We start from the raw sequence: 14,432 nt of genomic DNA, 5'->3' as shown, positions 1-14,432 counted from the left end.
CATAATAAATTTGATTTTAAGAATTCATTTTATGTTTTTATTTTTGACTAGTATTTACATTTGTTTGGTCTGCTACATTTATGTCTGAAAAACATACAAACAAAAGGAATCATGAAGTGGTGAGCGCTGTATGACTGCTGTGACTTGATGGAACACAGTTGCTATGAGCTTTATATGTGAGAAGAATTTTAGTGTTCTGAAATTTGCCTAGATTTTAAAAATTATTATTTCTGCTAGCACTTTATATTTTATTGAATAATACCGTAACACATAGGCATTGCTGTGAATTTGTATGAAATAGAAAGCAACCAGATTTGTAAATGGCAGTGGAAAAACGTCTATGTTAAAATGTCAGACCTGTTCCTCTTTAAATGGATCTGCAGTCAGGTGTTGATCTGTTTGCCATCAGAGCCATCCAGAAGCTGAACGGATACCAGTTAGAGAGCAACGCCCTGCGTGTCTCCTACATCCCTGACGAGACCTCTGACATGGAGGGGGGCCAACGAGGAACTGAAAACGGCCGTCGCCCTGGTTACGGGCCCCGTGGCGGACTCCGTGGGGGGTCCCCTAGCTCCGGAATGCCCCCTAAGCCTCCACACGCTGACATCCCCCTCAGACTGCTGGTCCCCACGCAGTACGTGGGAGCCATCATCGGCAAAGAGGGAGCCACCATTCGCAACATCACCAAGCAGACGCAGAGCAAGTGGGTGATCATGAAGAGAGAGGGACCTGCAGGAAGGAAAACACACTGTGTGATGCGTCTGCTTCATTAGCATAATTTTTTTTAAAGATTCTGTTGAACCACAATTCAAAAGCAGTGTCTGATTTTCATTGGTTAACTTTCAGTTTTGAAATAGTTTTTTAAAATTATTATTTAATTACTTTTTATTCAGTTTCAAATGATTTCAGTGACCATTTGGTCATTAACAGAGATACCACTTTTTTCACTTCTAGTACCGATATCTGAGGTTTAATATCGACTGATATGATCCGATACGATACAGAACAACAGAGCTGAATTGACTGAAAACGTTTCTGCTTTTTAACACAAACATAAATACAGAAATAAATTCAGAATCTTAACTAAACATGTAAAGACAACAACTTTCATTTGTTTAATCAGTTATGAGTAAAACAGCCAATGTAAAATAAATAATAAAGAAACTGAAACTGACAAAAACAGTACAGTCAAACGTGAAAAAACTTTGAAATGGTTCAGAAAGTGCAATTAGGAATTTTAAATATAATTTAAAATAAATAATAAAGCATGACGTTGCTCAGTACAAAGCATAGAATTAGACTGAATAGATCTGACGTTATGGATCAGGTACATTGTCACTGATATTCAATCTCTAATTTTATTTATTTCAATATCGGGACAGATTATTAATTCATTAATTCATCTCAACTTTTAAATTATTTATACCCATACACTTACTCTGTTGCCCCGCAGGATCGATGTTCACCGCAAGGAGAACGCGGGTGCTGCTGAGAAGCCTATTAGCATCCATTCCACTCCTGAGGGCTGCTCAGCTGCCTGCAGGATGATCCTGGAGATCATGCACCAGGAGGCTAAAGACACCAAGACGTACGTGTCAAACAGATCCAGCATGGCAGAGCATGATGTCAGACTGTAGGCTGCGTGAGGCCCAGTGTAATGAGCAGGGATTTTGCTTTTCAGAGCTGATGAGGTTCCTCTCAAGGTTCTGGCCCACAACAACTTTGTTGGCCGCCTTATTGGGAAGGAGGGACGCAACCTGAAAAAAGTCGAACAGGACACGGACACCAAGATAACCATCTCACCGTAAGACATGCTAACAATGACCAGCTCAACACTTTTAGCTTCAGTATTTAGAATGTCTTGCATAAGTTCTGACACTCCTTAAACATTTTTTTTTGTCTCGTCACTCTCCAGCCTCAAACCTCACCGTATTTTTATTGGTCTTTAACGTGACAGACCAGCACTGGTATAAAGTCAAAGGAAAATACTAGTTTTTGATTAGTTTTTCAAATAAAACGGTTGCATCCATTAATATTCAGCTTGCTCTCCACTGATACCATTTAATAAATTGGCTTCAGAATTCCCCTCATTAGTAAATGGAATCCAGCTGTTCTATGAAGGCCTCTCAGGTTCCTCTGAAGACGTTTAAAGGAGGTTTAGATTATAAAACGATGGGACCAGAACTGAACACTTTGGTCCACAGGCCACACCAAGATGAACAGAGCTTGGTGTTCCGTTTCTCTTAACAAGTCCACTCTGCAGCAGCCTATCTCATCAGAGCCTAATAAAAACACTGAAGCCTGTGGTTGTAATCTGAGACAGTTCTGGAAGTCTAATGTAGAAATGTAGCTGTTAATGTGTAATGGAAATATTCTCTATTATGTCAAATGTTTCTTTATCTGCATATGAGAATATTGTTTTTTGGCCAGTAAGGGCTGTTTGTATGAGAAAGCTGTGAAATAGTGAAGAAGTTTTTGTATAACTAAAATTAAAGTTCCTGTTTTTATGTTGTTCGCTTAGCGGTAAAGCTATCGCCTCATATGGAGGTACATCCATCATGTCGCTGTCTGGACTTTGATTTCTGAACTAGTCTTCCTCATCTGACCCCCCGCTCTGTCTAAAGTGACTGAAGGCCACAAGCTTGATTTGTCATTTATCTGATGAATACGATACAGCAGCTTTCTCTGCATTAGCTTTAGCTTGGCACTTACAGTTCTTTCTATGAATAGAGTTTTGAGTTTCTTGCTTCGCATAAACAAGGACATTTGGAAGTATGGTCCAGTCAGAACCCCGTCTTCAGGCTTATTCAAAGTTGAGATAATTACTGACCTTTCATTTCACTAAGTAATTTTGAGCAGAGATTTACATTTTGCAATGTTGAAGCATGTTCACGATATCGGTGACCTGGTCTTACTGTGTTAGGTGAAACTGTCTCTCAGTCCTACAAACTCGCGCAGCAGGAACCTGAAGCGCTGCATTCTTAATGAGCACAGTGTGTGTGAGTAACCATGCTGGGTGTGCTGATGTGTGCAGTCTGCAGGACCTGACCCTGTACAACCCAGAGAGAACCATCACAGTCAAAGGCTCCATTGAGGCCTGCTGTAAGGCTGAGGTCGAAATTATGAAGAAGGTCAGAGAGGCCTATGAGAATGACATTGCAGCGATGAATGTAAGTGCAAACACATGCTCATCAGAGCTGTTACCTCCAGTCATATTATCCTTTGAATGACAGATCACAAAGGATATGTCTATACTTCTTTTTTTTAACAATTATAATGTGAAGAATCTGCAGCGCAGGCGTAATGAAAAGGTTGGAATGACCTTTACATACTTGGGTCAGATGTCAAAAAAATGTTTCTGTAAAAAGAGAAAAGGTCAAAGCAGGAGAACTCTGACACATCAAACATTTTCTATACGTATTTGGATTATGTACCCTTGCTTGTGTTACCTGGTCAGTACAGTACTGAGTAACTGCAGATGATATTTCATAAAGATCAATGAACATCTACAACACTAGATTTTTACTGTATCTTCAAGGTTGTCAGGGCAACCAGCTAAGATCAACCTTCTAAATGTTCCTGTGATATTCTTCTCTACAGCAACAAACTCACCTGATCCCTGGACTTAACCTGGGGGCTCTGGGCCTCTTCCCCCCTTCATCCAACATGCCCCCCCCACCGCCTGGAAATGCAGTTGGAGGAACCCCCTACGGCTCCTTTGGGGTAATGTAGTCAAAGTACAAAGGAAAATTGTAATTCATTTCATACATGTGTGATAAATCATTATTCAGATCTCACTAAAACCAAGCAAACCAAACTACAAACCATATGACAGTCCATATAACAATTTATTTGCCTTCATTAATAAGGAGTGCAATCTGATCATTTGACATACAATCTTTTACCAAATGTGCCAAAATTTACAACTAGAACACGTAATCTTGTTTGGTAAATTATTCCAATGACTCGTCACATTCATTAAATCTATTTTTTTAATGCTTTTATGTATTTATTTATGGCTGTTGTCCTTTTTGGAAGTGCTGTTCTTATTTTTCTACTGCAATTTTTTGCCCCTGCTTTCTAGACAAATTTTCCCTACGGGCTATGTATTTTTTGATGCTGCATTCACCTCTAGAGGGCGCCCTATTGACTCCATTCATGTTATTTGATCTCAGACAAACTTTCTTTAAAGGTGGAGCAACAATGTTATGAAGAATTTTATTTAAAAAAAACAAAACAAATGTTTACATAAAAGATCAGATTTTCAAAGCTTAAAAGATCATATTTAAAAGAATTTAAAGAATTTAAAAGGTGATGTTATTGTTTAGATTTCTTGTCATGAATCTTTAAGGCATGTTTGCATCTTTATGCAAAAGGTTTTAAAATGATTGAATTGCATGAGCAATGTGCGCAGGCCCCAGAGCAGGAGACTGTTCATGTGTACATCCCAGCACAAGCAGTGGGGGCTATTATCGGCAAGAAGGGACAGCACATCAAACAGCTGAGCCGTTTCGCTGGAGCCTCGATTAAGGTTTGTTAAACAGGAGAGAATAGAAATATTCTATTATGTCCTGCAGTGGGGAAGTCCAGGTGTCACTGCAGCAAACTGAGTTAAGTGGGAGCATGCATATTCACATAAAGATAAGAGAATGTGGCTCAAATTTATATTAGAAAAATAATGCTGTAGAGTTATTGTTACTCTGCTTAAAAGAAATGTGCAGTTAAGTATAGTAGTTAAAAAGAAACATGTACAAGAGCTACATAAAGGGATGTACAAATGACAGCAGGGATGTTATCTGAAATGAGAAAACTGCAAATGAAAGCAGAGGCAAACTCCCAACTGGTGATGTTATAAAGTTTACCAGCTGCTGGCAGGACGGATCAGTGTTAACGCTGCTTAACACAGCAGCTGTCTGGTTTATTCACCAAGGCTGAGCAACGTTAAGCTGTTACTGAAATACAAACTTTGACATATTTTAGATTTGGAAAAAATGTCAGCAATAGTTTCTACCAAGATAATTTTAGTACCTCTACTGCAGCCGACATCCTGAAGCCAGTAATATATTTCTGTGTTGTTCCCCAGATTGCACCAGCTGAAACTCCAGACTCTAAGATGAGGATGGTGATTGTGACCGGACCTCCAGAAGCTCAGTTCAAGGTGAACATTAAAGGCTGATTGACATGAATCCCATTCGGCACTGGATTATATTGCCAGGAGATTGCTGGGGTTGTCTCCTGTTGAAGATTATTAATCTCCTTTTCTTTCTATTACCCATAGGCTCAGGGCAGAATCTACGGCAAACTGAAAGAGGAGAATTTTTTTGGCCCTAAAGAGGAAGTGAAACTGGAAACTCACATCAAGATGGCTGCTGCTGCTGCAGGAAGGGTCATCGGCAAAGGAGGAAAGACGGTAGGCAGCAGAAAGCTCGTGCTTCCAGGCCTAATCTGAGCCTCATCTGAGCTCCAGAGTGTTTGTTCTACCGTCAAACAAATTAAAATTCAACTGTTGCTCATTCTTGAAGTAACTGAGAGTTGTGTTTGCAGGTGAATGAGCTGCAGAACCTGACAGCAGCTGAGGTGGTGGTCCCTAGAGAGCAGACACCTGATGAAAACGATCAGGTCATTGTCAAGATTAATGGACATTTCTACGCCAGCCAGGTACGCTCCCTGAGGCACATCACATTTCATGTTTCACCTTCTGCCAATTTACAACAAACTTCAGTGCATCTCCATGATATTGTATATGACTGACCAGTACAGTGTAGGTGGAAGAAAAATGATATTCGATATGTTTTACAAATAAAATGATGAAATGATGCAGTTTGTTTAATGATGCTCTCAGTAGGGCTGGGACTTTTAACGTATTCATTTTGATACATTTATTTAATAGATTTTAAGTTAAAATTTTAAATGCAATAATTAAAAAAAAATATATGTTTCTGGTCAGAACCTTTATATTTGCTTGTTTCTGGTTCACACTTAAATCTGATGCACATGCGACATCTGCAGACAACATCAATGGAAGACAAACCGGCTCCTCCAGGCCCGCTGGGGGTTCATTTTTGCTTCAAAAACAAGACTATTGCTCTGTTCAAGTTATGCTAAAAGTAGTTAGCCTGTCAGTGAAGCTATTCAAACCTAAAACAGTATCTCGATGTCTAAACATGTAGCAGCAGCAGAGACGTCGGCGTAAACAGACCACATTTCTAAACAAGTTCAAGGACTGCTCAGTAGTTCCTGAAGCACTGGAAAGCTGCACCAATCTGATGGTTAAATAACAGTTTAAAAACAATAAATTTCTCTGTTACTGGGCTCATTTGACTATTTGTTCAATAACTGAGCAGCAAAAAAGGGGTTTTGAATTGAAAATGTTGCTTAATTTGTAGTTTTTGATTAATTCCGATCAACTCTGTGGCCCTCTGCCCTCTTTCCAGCTGGCTCAAAGGAAGATCCGAGACATCCTGACGCAGGTCAAAATGTCCCAAAAAGGTGGGATGGGTATGGGCCCCGGGACCCACCCTCAGGGCTTCACTGAGATGGGGAGCCCCACACAGGGCCTGACTCAGGACCACCAGCCACGCAGGAAGTGAGGGTCTCCTCACATTGCTGTGGGACTCCCCCGCCCCACACACCTGACGGACACATGCAGACGGACAGACGAACGGATACAGAAGAGTAAAACGCAGACCCAGCAATAGACAGGGAGAGATACTAAGAAGGGTGGAAGTAAGCCTGACAGCCACTGAGAAACATCCTCAGTGAGAAAAATCTAAAATTAATTCAATCAAAAGATGAAATGATTGGGATAAAAAGAAACTTGAAAACAAAGACCCAGTGCCAGGCCAGAAGAGAGACTGAGTGTGGATGAGATGATGAAGAGAAGGGGGGATGAGTCAGGCACCATGGTGTGGCTGCACAAAGCTCCTGGCTCGCTGCAGTTCTCACACACACTTTGGATCGATGGCTTTCATTGACAGGCAGGCGGTTCTCTCCATGAAGTGATGGAGAGCTGGTGTAGTTAATGAAACCTGTGTGAGTCTCAGCTCCACTAGCCTGTGTGCAGCCGCTCCGACGCTTCATTCCTCCACACACCTCTCCAAACATCTGCAGTCAGTCTGATATTTTAAGGGCGTTTTTTAACATAGAGATATATGTATAGAAATGTTTTATTCAGAGCTATTATGATAAGAATGCAGTGAGGCGGAGCTGGGAGAGGGAGTCTGGAAGCTGCTGCAGCGGGCGCAGGTGGGCCAGCTCTGGGGTCCTGAGGAGGGGGCCGTAGATGCTAACACTGCTCTTTAAACAGCTCTCTAAAAAGCAGCTGGAGCTGAATGAAAAAAAAAATGAAGAAAATATGAGGTTGTAAATATATAATCTTCAAGTTATTGTTAAAAATGCTGCGTCTGAACCACGTTTTTTTAAGAAAAAATGAGGGATTGTCTTTATGTTTCCCTCTCCCCTGTTTGAGATGTAGCATACCGCAGTCTACAGTAAGACGAGAGGGGAGGGGGGGTCTCCGGGCGCCCCCTGCTGGTGGGAGGACGCAGCAAGAGACAGTAAGGAGGCGGCAGTCGTAGCTGGTCCTGCAGTTCTAATGCAGGGGTCGGCTCACAGCGCCCAGCAGCCGTGCTCGCTGGCCGCCACCCGCACCGTCAACAGCATATTTTCTATATATTATATATATATGATATGTGAGTTAGCCCGGCCCCCGCTGAGTGGACTGTAGCTAGTGAGCAAGGTTTGCTGCACCTGAAAGTCCTGCAATGGCAGACAGACAAGGAGCGTCTGAGACCCTCTGCTCATTGCTAGGCGACCGCTCTGAAGCAGCCTGGTCAGGGTCTCCGTTTCTGCTCTGAAGGCACAGGAAGCAATAAGTCAAGTCTTCCACAGCTCCCCACCTGGACCTCGGTAGAGGACGTGTGAGTTGAGCGGAAGCAGCTTCCTGGTTTCCTCTCCCTAACCTGCCACAGGCCTGTGGGCGGGGCCTCCACATCCTGCCTGTGTATGATAAAGAGGGGCAGGAGTATGGATGCTTTTACCAAGATTAGAACAGATCAGAGAAGAAATGAAACAGAAAAAACTACCTCAGGGTAAAATTACCTCAGTATTCTAACTTTTTTTCGCTTGCTGGTGTTTTATATAAATAGAAAAAAAGAGCTAATAGTCCTGAATATTTTTTATTTTTTTAAGAAAAAATGATTTTTTTTAAGTATTGTCTTGTTGCTTTGGTTATTTTTTTCTGTGTTTTTTTTTTTTTTTTTTTTGGTGGGGATGGATAGATCAGTGAATTCAGGATGACAAAGAGGCTGTTTTCTCTTTAAGCAGAGAGCTGGTACAGTACATAACGCTGAGCTAGTTTGCCTTTTGTTGGTGGGAAAACACGCCATCTGTGTACCTGAAGTGTGATTGGAGCAGCCACTGCCTGAAGTGGAGAACTGGCCAATGGGGAGCAGTGTTACCTCAAGGGGAGGGTCCTAACAGGCTCAAGGATGACCAAACGCACTACTTTGTGGGTCTTTAGCTGACCGTTATGAATGGATGTCCTCCTCCAGACAGACCCCCCCTGACCAGTCCAGTCCCTGCCTCTAGTCTTTGTCAGTGTGCCTGCCTTGAACCCTCAAGGACCCTCCTCTGGTGCCTTATTGACATCATCAGGAAGCACTAAGCAGGAGCTGTGTTTTCTCCCTCAGCAGTTTAAGAACTTGGTTTTACCATCAATTGTATACTTGTGGTCCAGATAGAGCCCGGCTGTTCATGCTTACACTGCAGGCGGCTTTGATGTCTCTAAATGTGAATATTTATTACCTGTGCACTGACCATGATGCTCCCTGTTGGCTACATGGGCGTGTATGTGAATGCAGGCATGTGCAAGTTTGTGTTCAAAGTTTAAAATTTTTTTACTTTTTTTTTTTTTTTTTTTTTTTTTTTTTTTGGTCAGGGAATATGGTTGGGTTCACAAGAAACTGAAAAAAGTCGGACGAGAACCCATGGCCCTCCACCTGGAAAGCCCATCGAGGATGGAGAGAATTAAAAACTTTCTGAGAAAATGGGAGCAAATGGCAGCCATACTGCTGCAAAAAAACTTAAAACCTGTTCAGTGATCGTTATTCTTTTGTATTTTTGGAGAAAATTTCAGAAAGAAAACCCAACAAGGAAAGCAGTTGAGAACAGAAAGATAATGCTAGTCATTGTAGGACACTGACAAATGTAAAACTCCTTTCAAGTCCTCACAGTGCTGAACGAAGCGGACTATCGGTCTGCGCTGGCTGCCCCGCAACCTGAGCATCAAACAGGGAAAAGCCTTTTCTGTCATGTCTATGCTTCCATTTTTGCCCAGAGGCCCGAACTTCACAGCTCGGCATGGTTGTCCTGTGTCATTTCCAAACCATAGAGCTCTGTTCACAACCGCCAAGACACATTAGTTAGGGTTTCTTATTCAGCCTGCAGGGTTTTTGATTGGTCAGATTTGACGTATTTTGTTTTTATTTAGTTTAGACAATACAGCAAGCTTTATTTGGACATAACATCTAGGAACATAGTGTTGCACTAATTGATGAAATATGCTGACGATGACAAACTACCAAAACGACTGAGAACACCCAGCCCACATAGCGAAAAAAAAGATGAAGTGCAACAGAGAGTAGAGGTGGAATGAACACCTTCAGTCTTTTCTCCTCTCTTTTGTATTCTTGGAAAGAAAATATTTGATTTCCTTTAGTTTCTGAATAATGTTTAATTTTTGGAGCGGGCAGGAACGTCAGGGTCCCTTGCCCTATCTTGCGCTGGTCTCCATTGTGTTTGTTTTGCTAACTTCTGTTGAAGACCTGTTGATTTTTCTATTTAGTCCACTTTGAAAAAAACACACACAAAAAAAACAATGCTTAAACTTTCTTTTTGTTGGAAAATCTGAAAATAGTTTAACTTCTACGTGAATACATACATCTATTAACAAAATGGCTACTAAAAATAATGAAGTACTAACAAGTAGATCAGTACAGGATGTTAACTGTGCCAAACCCACAGTAGAGGCTTGGTCCAAAAATACAAACTGAGAATATCTGCGAATAATCTCTGAGCTGTTCCTGAAGGAAAGGTTATGTCTATGAAACAGCAGAGTCTCATCTTGGAACAGAACTCCTCTTCGTTGTTTTATTTTTTTTAATTCTGTACATTAGAGAAAACAGCTGTTAGGATCAAACTGAAAGCCAGCTGTGCTACCTGCAGCTCCTCTGTAGGTCAGAATGTAGTGAGAAGGACTATCTTCTAATTTGCTCTCGGCCATTTAATTCCTAGTTTTGGATCATTTCTGGGCTAATTCCAGACTGATCTATTGTTGTATAAGATTGACAGAGTTTAGTGTGATGCCACCTTTAAAAATACTTCCATATTAATTTCAAATGCTAACATTATGTATTAAAGTCTTTTCAATACTGTTTGAATCTTCATTTTACTTTGTGCATGTTTTGCCCCTTTCCTTTCTGAAGTACTTTGTATTACTGCTGATCATTTCTGTAGCATAAGGCTGGCCTTACATTTTTATATCCTCTAAAATATCCAATCTGGTGTTTTTATGTAAGTCTAATGGGAGAAAACAACAGAAGTCATATTTTCACTTTTATTGTTGTAGCATATACTTTGGAGCCATGTTTATTTGGGAAATTCTAAGTAGTCTTTGGCTGCAATGGGAATGAGTTCCCAGGAATCCCTTACCAGAGAAATTCCACTCTACCTGTTGGTGCTAATCAGCAACTTTCTCACCAACAACTGATGAAGAAAATAGAAACTTTTCTGCGTGCTGGAGGTCAGGGGGCATGGGGGCTCCTGGAGAACCTAACTGGACTAACATCAAGCAATAAGTGTTGATTGATCCTGTTTGTGTTTCATAGACTGACGTTGGATTAGTTGCTGGATGCAGTCATGCATTGTCATAGATCCATAAAATATAGTGGACACTCTTCAGGGAGTGATTCTGCACCAAGGGTAATAATGCTACTTATTATGGTGAAAAATTCATCTTCTAACCATAACAGTGTAATGACAGCACACTGATATAAACATTACCTACATTACCTATGTTAGTTGTATGATCAGCATTAATGTAAAGTACACAATAAATTGTCAAAAACAAAATGACAAAAGGAAAAAAAACTCAAAAAACAAAAACGAATAAAAAAATACCTTTTCTTCTTCCCTTTTAAGTGTAGAACCTTGGAAAGTCAAACTTGGAAGCTTCTTGTTTGTTGTAGTGCGTTAAAGCTGCACTTTATAGAGCAGCATGAACGTCTGCCCCAACAGAACTCGGAGGAACTCCAATGTGGCGAAATGTCCCGACACCCGGCCCAGAGCTGGAAAATGACAAACACGGCGGAGGGACGCCGTTACCTGGAAATAACGAAACGTGATCCTCTTAACACATAACCAGCAATGCTACCTCAAAAGAAAAAAAATAAAAAAGATCAAACACAGCTGGAAGATTGTCCATTTTCTGAAGGTTGAAATGGACAGGAGTGAGTATTCAGACAGCTGGACATGCAAGCAGAAAGAAGGACACGATATTTTATAGCACAATTACATTCGTCACTCGTTGATTTCAATTTTTCAGTTTTTAACATTGTACTTCTCCAGGTAGAGTTAAAACTGAAAAGAATAAATTTAAAGGAGACACGCACAGAAAATCCAGAATGTACACATTTTGTGTAGTAGTGCGTGCCGGAGGTCAGGGGGCGCTGTGCACTTCTGGAGAACCTAACTGGACTAACATCAAGCAATCACAGCTAAGTGTTGATTATGTTTCATAGTCTGACTGCTGGAGGCCCATTGAAATCACACAGTTAGCCTAAACTGGATTAGAAATGAGAACAGCTAAAGTTGGCACGGTTTTCCTCCAGCCCCTCTCCACATGTCCCCTCTCTGGGATTCATCTCCGGAATGACACCAGAAACCATGTAATTAATTTGTTAATCTACCTCTTAGGAAAAAGAAAATGGGTTATGTTCTGTTGGAAAAAAAAATATTCAAAATAACACCCCTTAAAAAGAAAAGAAGACAGAAATTTTTCGAAAGAAATATAGATGAATGAATAACATGGTAGTGGCGTCTCCATATACTGTAGTGGATAGTCTATTAAAGGAAAAGAAACCTATACTTCTTCCAAAGATAACTTTATTTACATTCTCTGTTTTTAGTTGATTTGGAAGGAAATATATGATGGGATATCAAACGGACAAAAACAACCTAATTCTCATCGTCACCAACTCAAAATATATTAGATTTCTTTACTCAGTTCACATCTATTCCTTTTTATTTCAATGAACTTTCTTGTTTGTATCTTGAAATTCTTCATGTTTTGTCTCATTTTGGTTGACTCCTATTTTTCTCTCCCTGTTCTGACATCAGATTGTAACTCTTATGTTTGGGTGCATTTAGCATTTCCTTTCTCTGTGAAAAGTTTCAGCGCCCTGCAAGGACCTTTTACACAAACTATGATGTATTCTCATTTCTCGTGATTCATTTGAAACAAGCAAAAGGACCTGTTTTCTAAGCTGACTGTGTTGATACTGGTGAAAGGAGGGTGCTGCTGTCTCACTATTGATATGTGTTGGATTCATCTACACTTATCAAAAATTAGATTTGGCCTTGAAAAGGAAATTAAAGGATTTGATTCGCTGCAGTCACAGAGTCATGAATATACACTTTTATCATAGGATATTTTGGTCTTCACAGTATATGGACTTTCACCTTCTGCCTGAATGATTTCTTTACTCCTCATCAACACTTATTTTAATTCCTTGTAAACAAACAGAGCATAGATATGAATGTGTTATTAAAAGATGAGATAATGGATCTAGTTTGCCTTGTGTGTGTTTTTGTTTGCACAGATCATAACAGCGGTAAATTTATATGTAGAAGATGGTAGTCATCGGCGTTCTATACAGCTTTAGATTCTGGTCTCCTTGGCAACCATAAGAAGCCTAAAAGTATTAACCCCCTGCTGGTTTGGGTAGATTCAGACACCTTACTTCCTGTGTCTTTTCCTGTCAAACCTTCAAAACGAGCCATACTTCCTCCGTCTCTGCCTGACTGTCAGCTGAAGCACATAAAGTTGCTGCTGGTGTTTTGGTCTCAGTATTTTTGGCCCTCGCTGTTGGACTGCTTCTTATTACTTTTCCAACAAAGAAAACATGAAGCGAAATGTTTTAGGGTCTGAAACAAGCCCTACTTTACATGCCCCTTCACCAGGTTTGTTCATTTTAATTTGGGTTTTTTATACATCAGTCACAGTGATGGTAAAGATGAGTTAAGCTAGGTTTGTAGTTGATGTGTCAAACTGGGCATGAGGGGTTGCACACCAATTGCACCGCCCTGTATCTGACCCTTGACCTCAGACACCATTATTTCCAAATTATGATGCCGGTTTGTCCATCTCCAAATGTTTTTAACTTTTAAAAAAATTTTAATCCAAAAATACGTTGGGCCACTGGTGGGCAGCCATAGCGCCCCAAATACTGGGCTCAGCAGATTTTCTCCAGGGAAAATCCTGGATTTCATTTGAGTTTAAGGATAAGTTAATCATATCTAAAACAGGACAGTGATCAAAAGGAACAGTTTTTAAAAATAATTTGGTTGGGACGGATCCAGCATGCATGCTGACGGTTTGGAAGAAGCTATTATTTTTGATAATTCAGAAAGCTCTACTGACTCAAAAGAGTCCAAACACATCAGGTTCTGTTGTTACATTAAGAGGCGGTCCTAGCCTGTTTGGCGCCCTGGGTGAACCACCTTTTCGGCAACTATAAAATTTACATGCCATCTCAAGTTTATTTCTACTGACTTAAATTGACTAAGAAAAATCTTGCAGTTGCTGAGTATTTTATGAAATTGGACAAAAAAAAACAACAACCTAGAATTATTCTCTATTAATGATGAAAAATACAATGTTCTAGTTTGGCAAAGGGTCTTTGAATAGAGCAGTAGACTATTTTTGCAGGATTAATAGAACTCTTCTAGATTTGTAGATTGCCGTTTTCTCTCCAGTTTCCTGGTGAGCTGCTTTAAAGTACTCAGTTCTGGATTTACCAAGCTATGAATAATTATCTTCATTTTTTAAGGGGACTCAATTTTCTAATGCCACACACAGTGAGTTCAGAGAGCTGGTGGACCGCATGGTGTGGAAATACTCAGAATCTTGAATGTGAACAAAACAAAGATTGATGACTCGGGAGGAACATGCTTAGATCAAACTCTATTTCCATCATGGGAGAAGAAGTGAAGGTGGCTGAGGAATATAAATACCTCGGTGTTCATCGGGACAACAGACTGGACTGGAGACGCAACAGTGAAGTATCTATAAAAAGGAACAGAGCAGACTGGACTTGTTGAAGCTAAGATCCTTCAAAGTGTGCAGCAAGATGCTGCAGATCTTCTATCAGTCT

At 40.5% G+C, this 14,432-nt stretch overlaps 1 protein-coding gene across 1 annotated transcript; it reads left to right on the top strand.

Moving 5' to 3' along the window:
* Positions 1-371: 371 nt before the first annotated feature.
* igf2bp1 (insulin-like growth factor 2 mRNA binding protein 1) lies at positions 372-12,843 on the top strand. The gene is made up of 10 exons (XM_088007956.1): positions 372-703; positions 1,454-1,588; positions 1,682-1,804; positions 3,035-3,170; positions 3,601-3,723; positions 4,415-4,531; positions 5,084-5,158; positions 5,279-5,410; positions 5,545-5,658; positions 6,435-12,843. The coding sequence occupies exons 1-10, from the start codon at positions 372-374 to the stop codon at positions 6,588-6,590; spliced, it is 1,443 nt and encodes a 480-aa protein (XP_087864082.1). The 3' UTR covers positions 6,591-12,843.
* Positions 12,844-14,432: the final 1,589 nt, after the last annotated feature.

The sequence above is a fragment of the Poecilia mexicana genome, unplaced genomic scaffold (genome assembly GCF_051168715.1).
Source record: "Poecilia mexicana isolate PSO_F unplaced genomic scaffold, ASM5116871v1 scaffold_8, whole genome shotgun sequence".
Taxonomy (NCBI): domain Eukaryota; kingdom Metazoa; phylum Chordata; class Actinopteri; order Cyprinodontiformes; family Poeciliidae; genus Poecilia; species Poecilia mexicana.
This window is presented reverse-complemented; position numbering and strand designations above follow the sequence as displayed.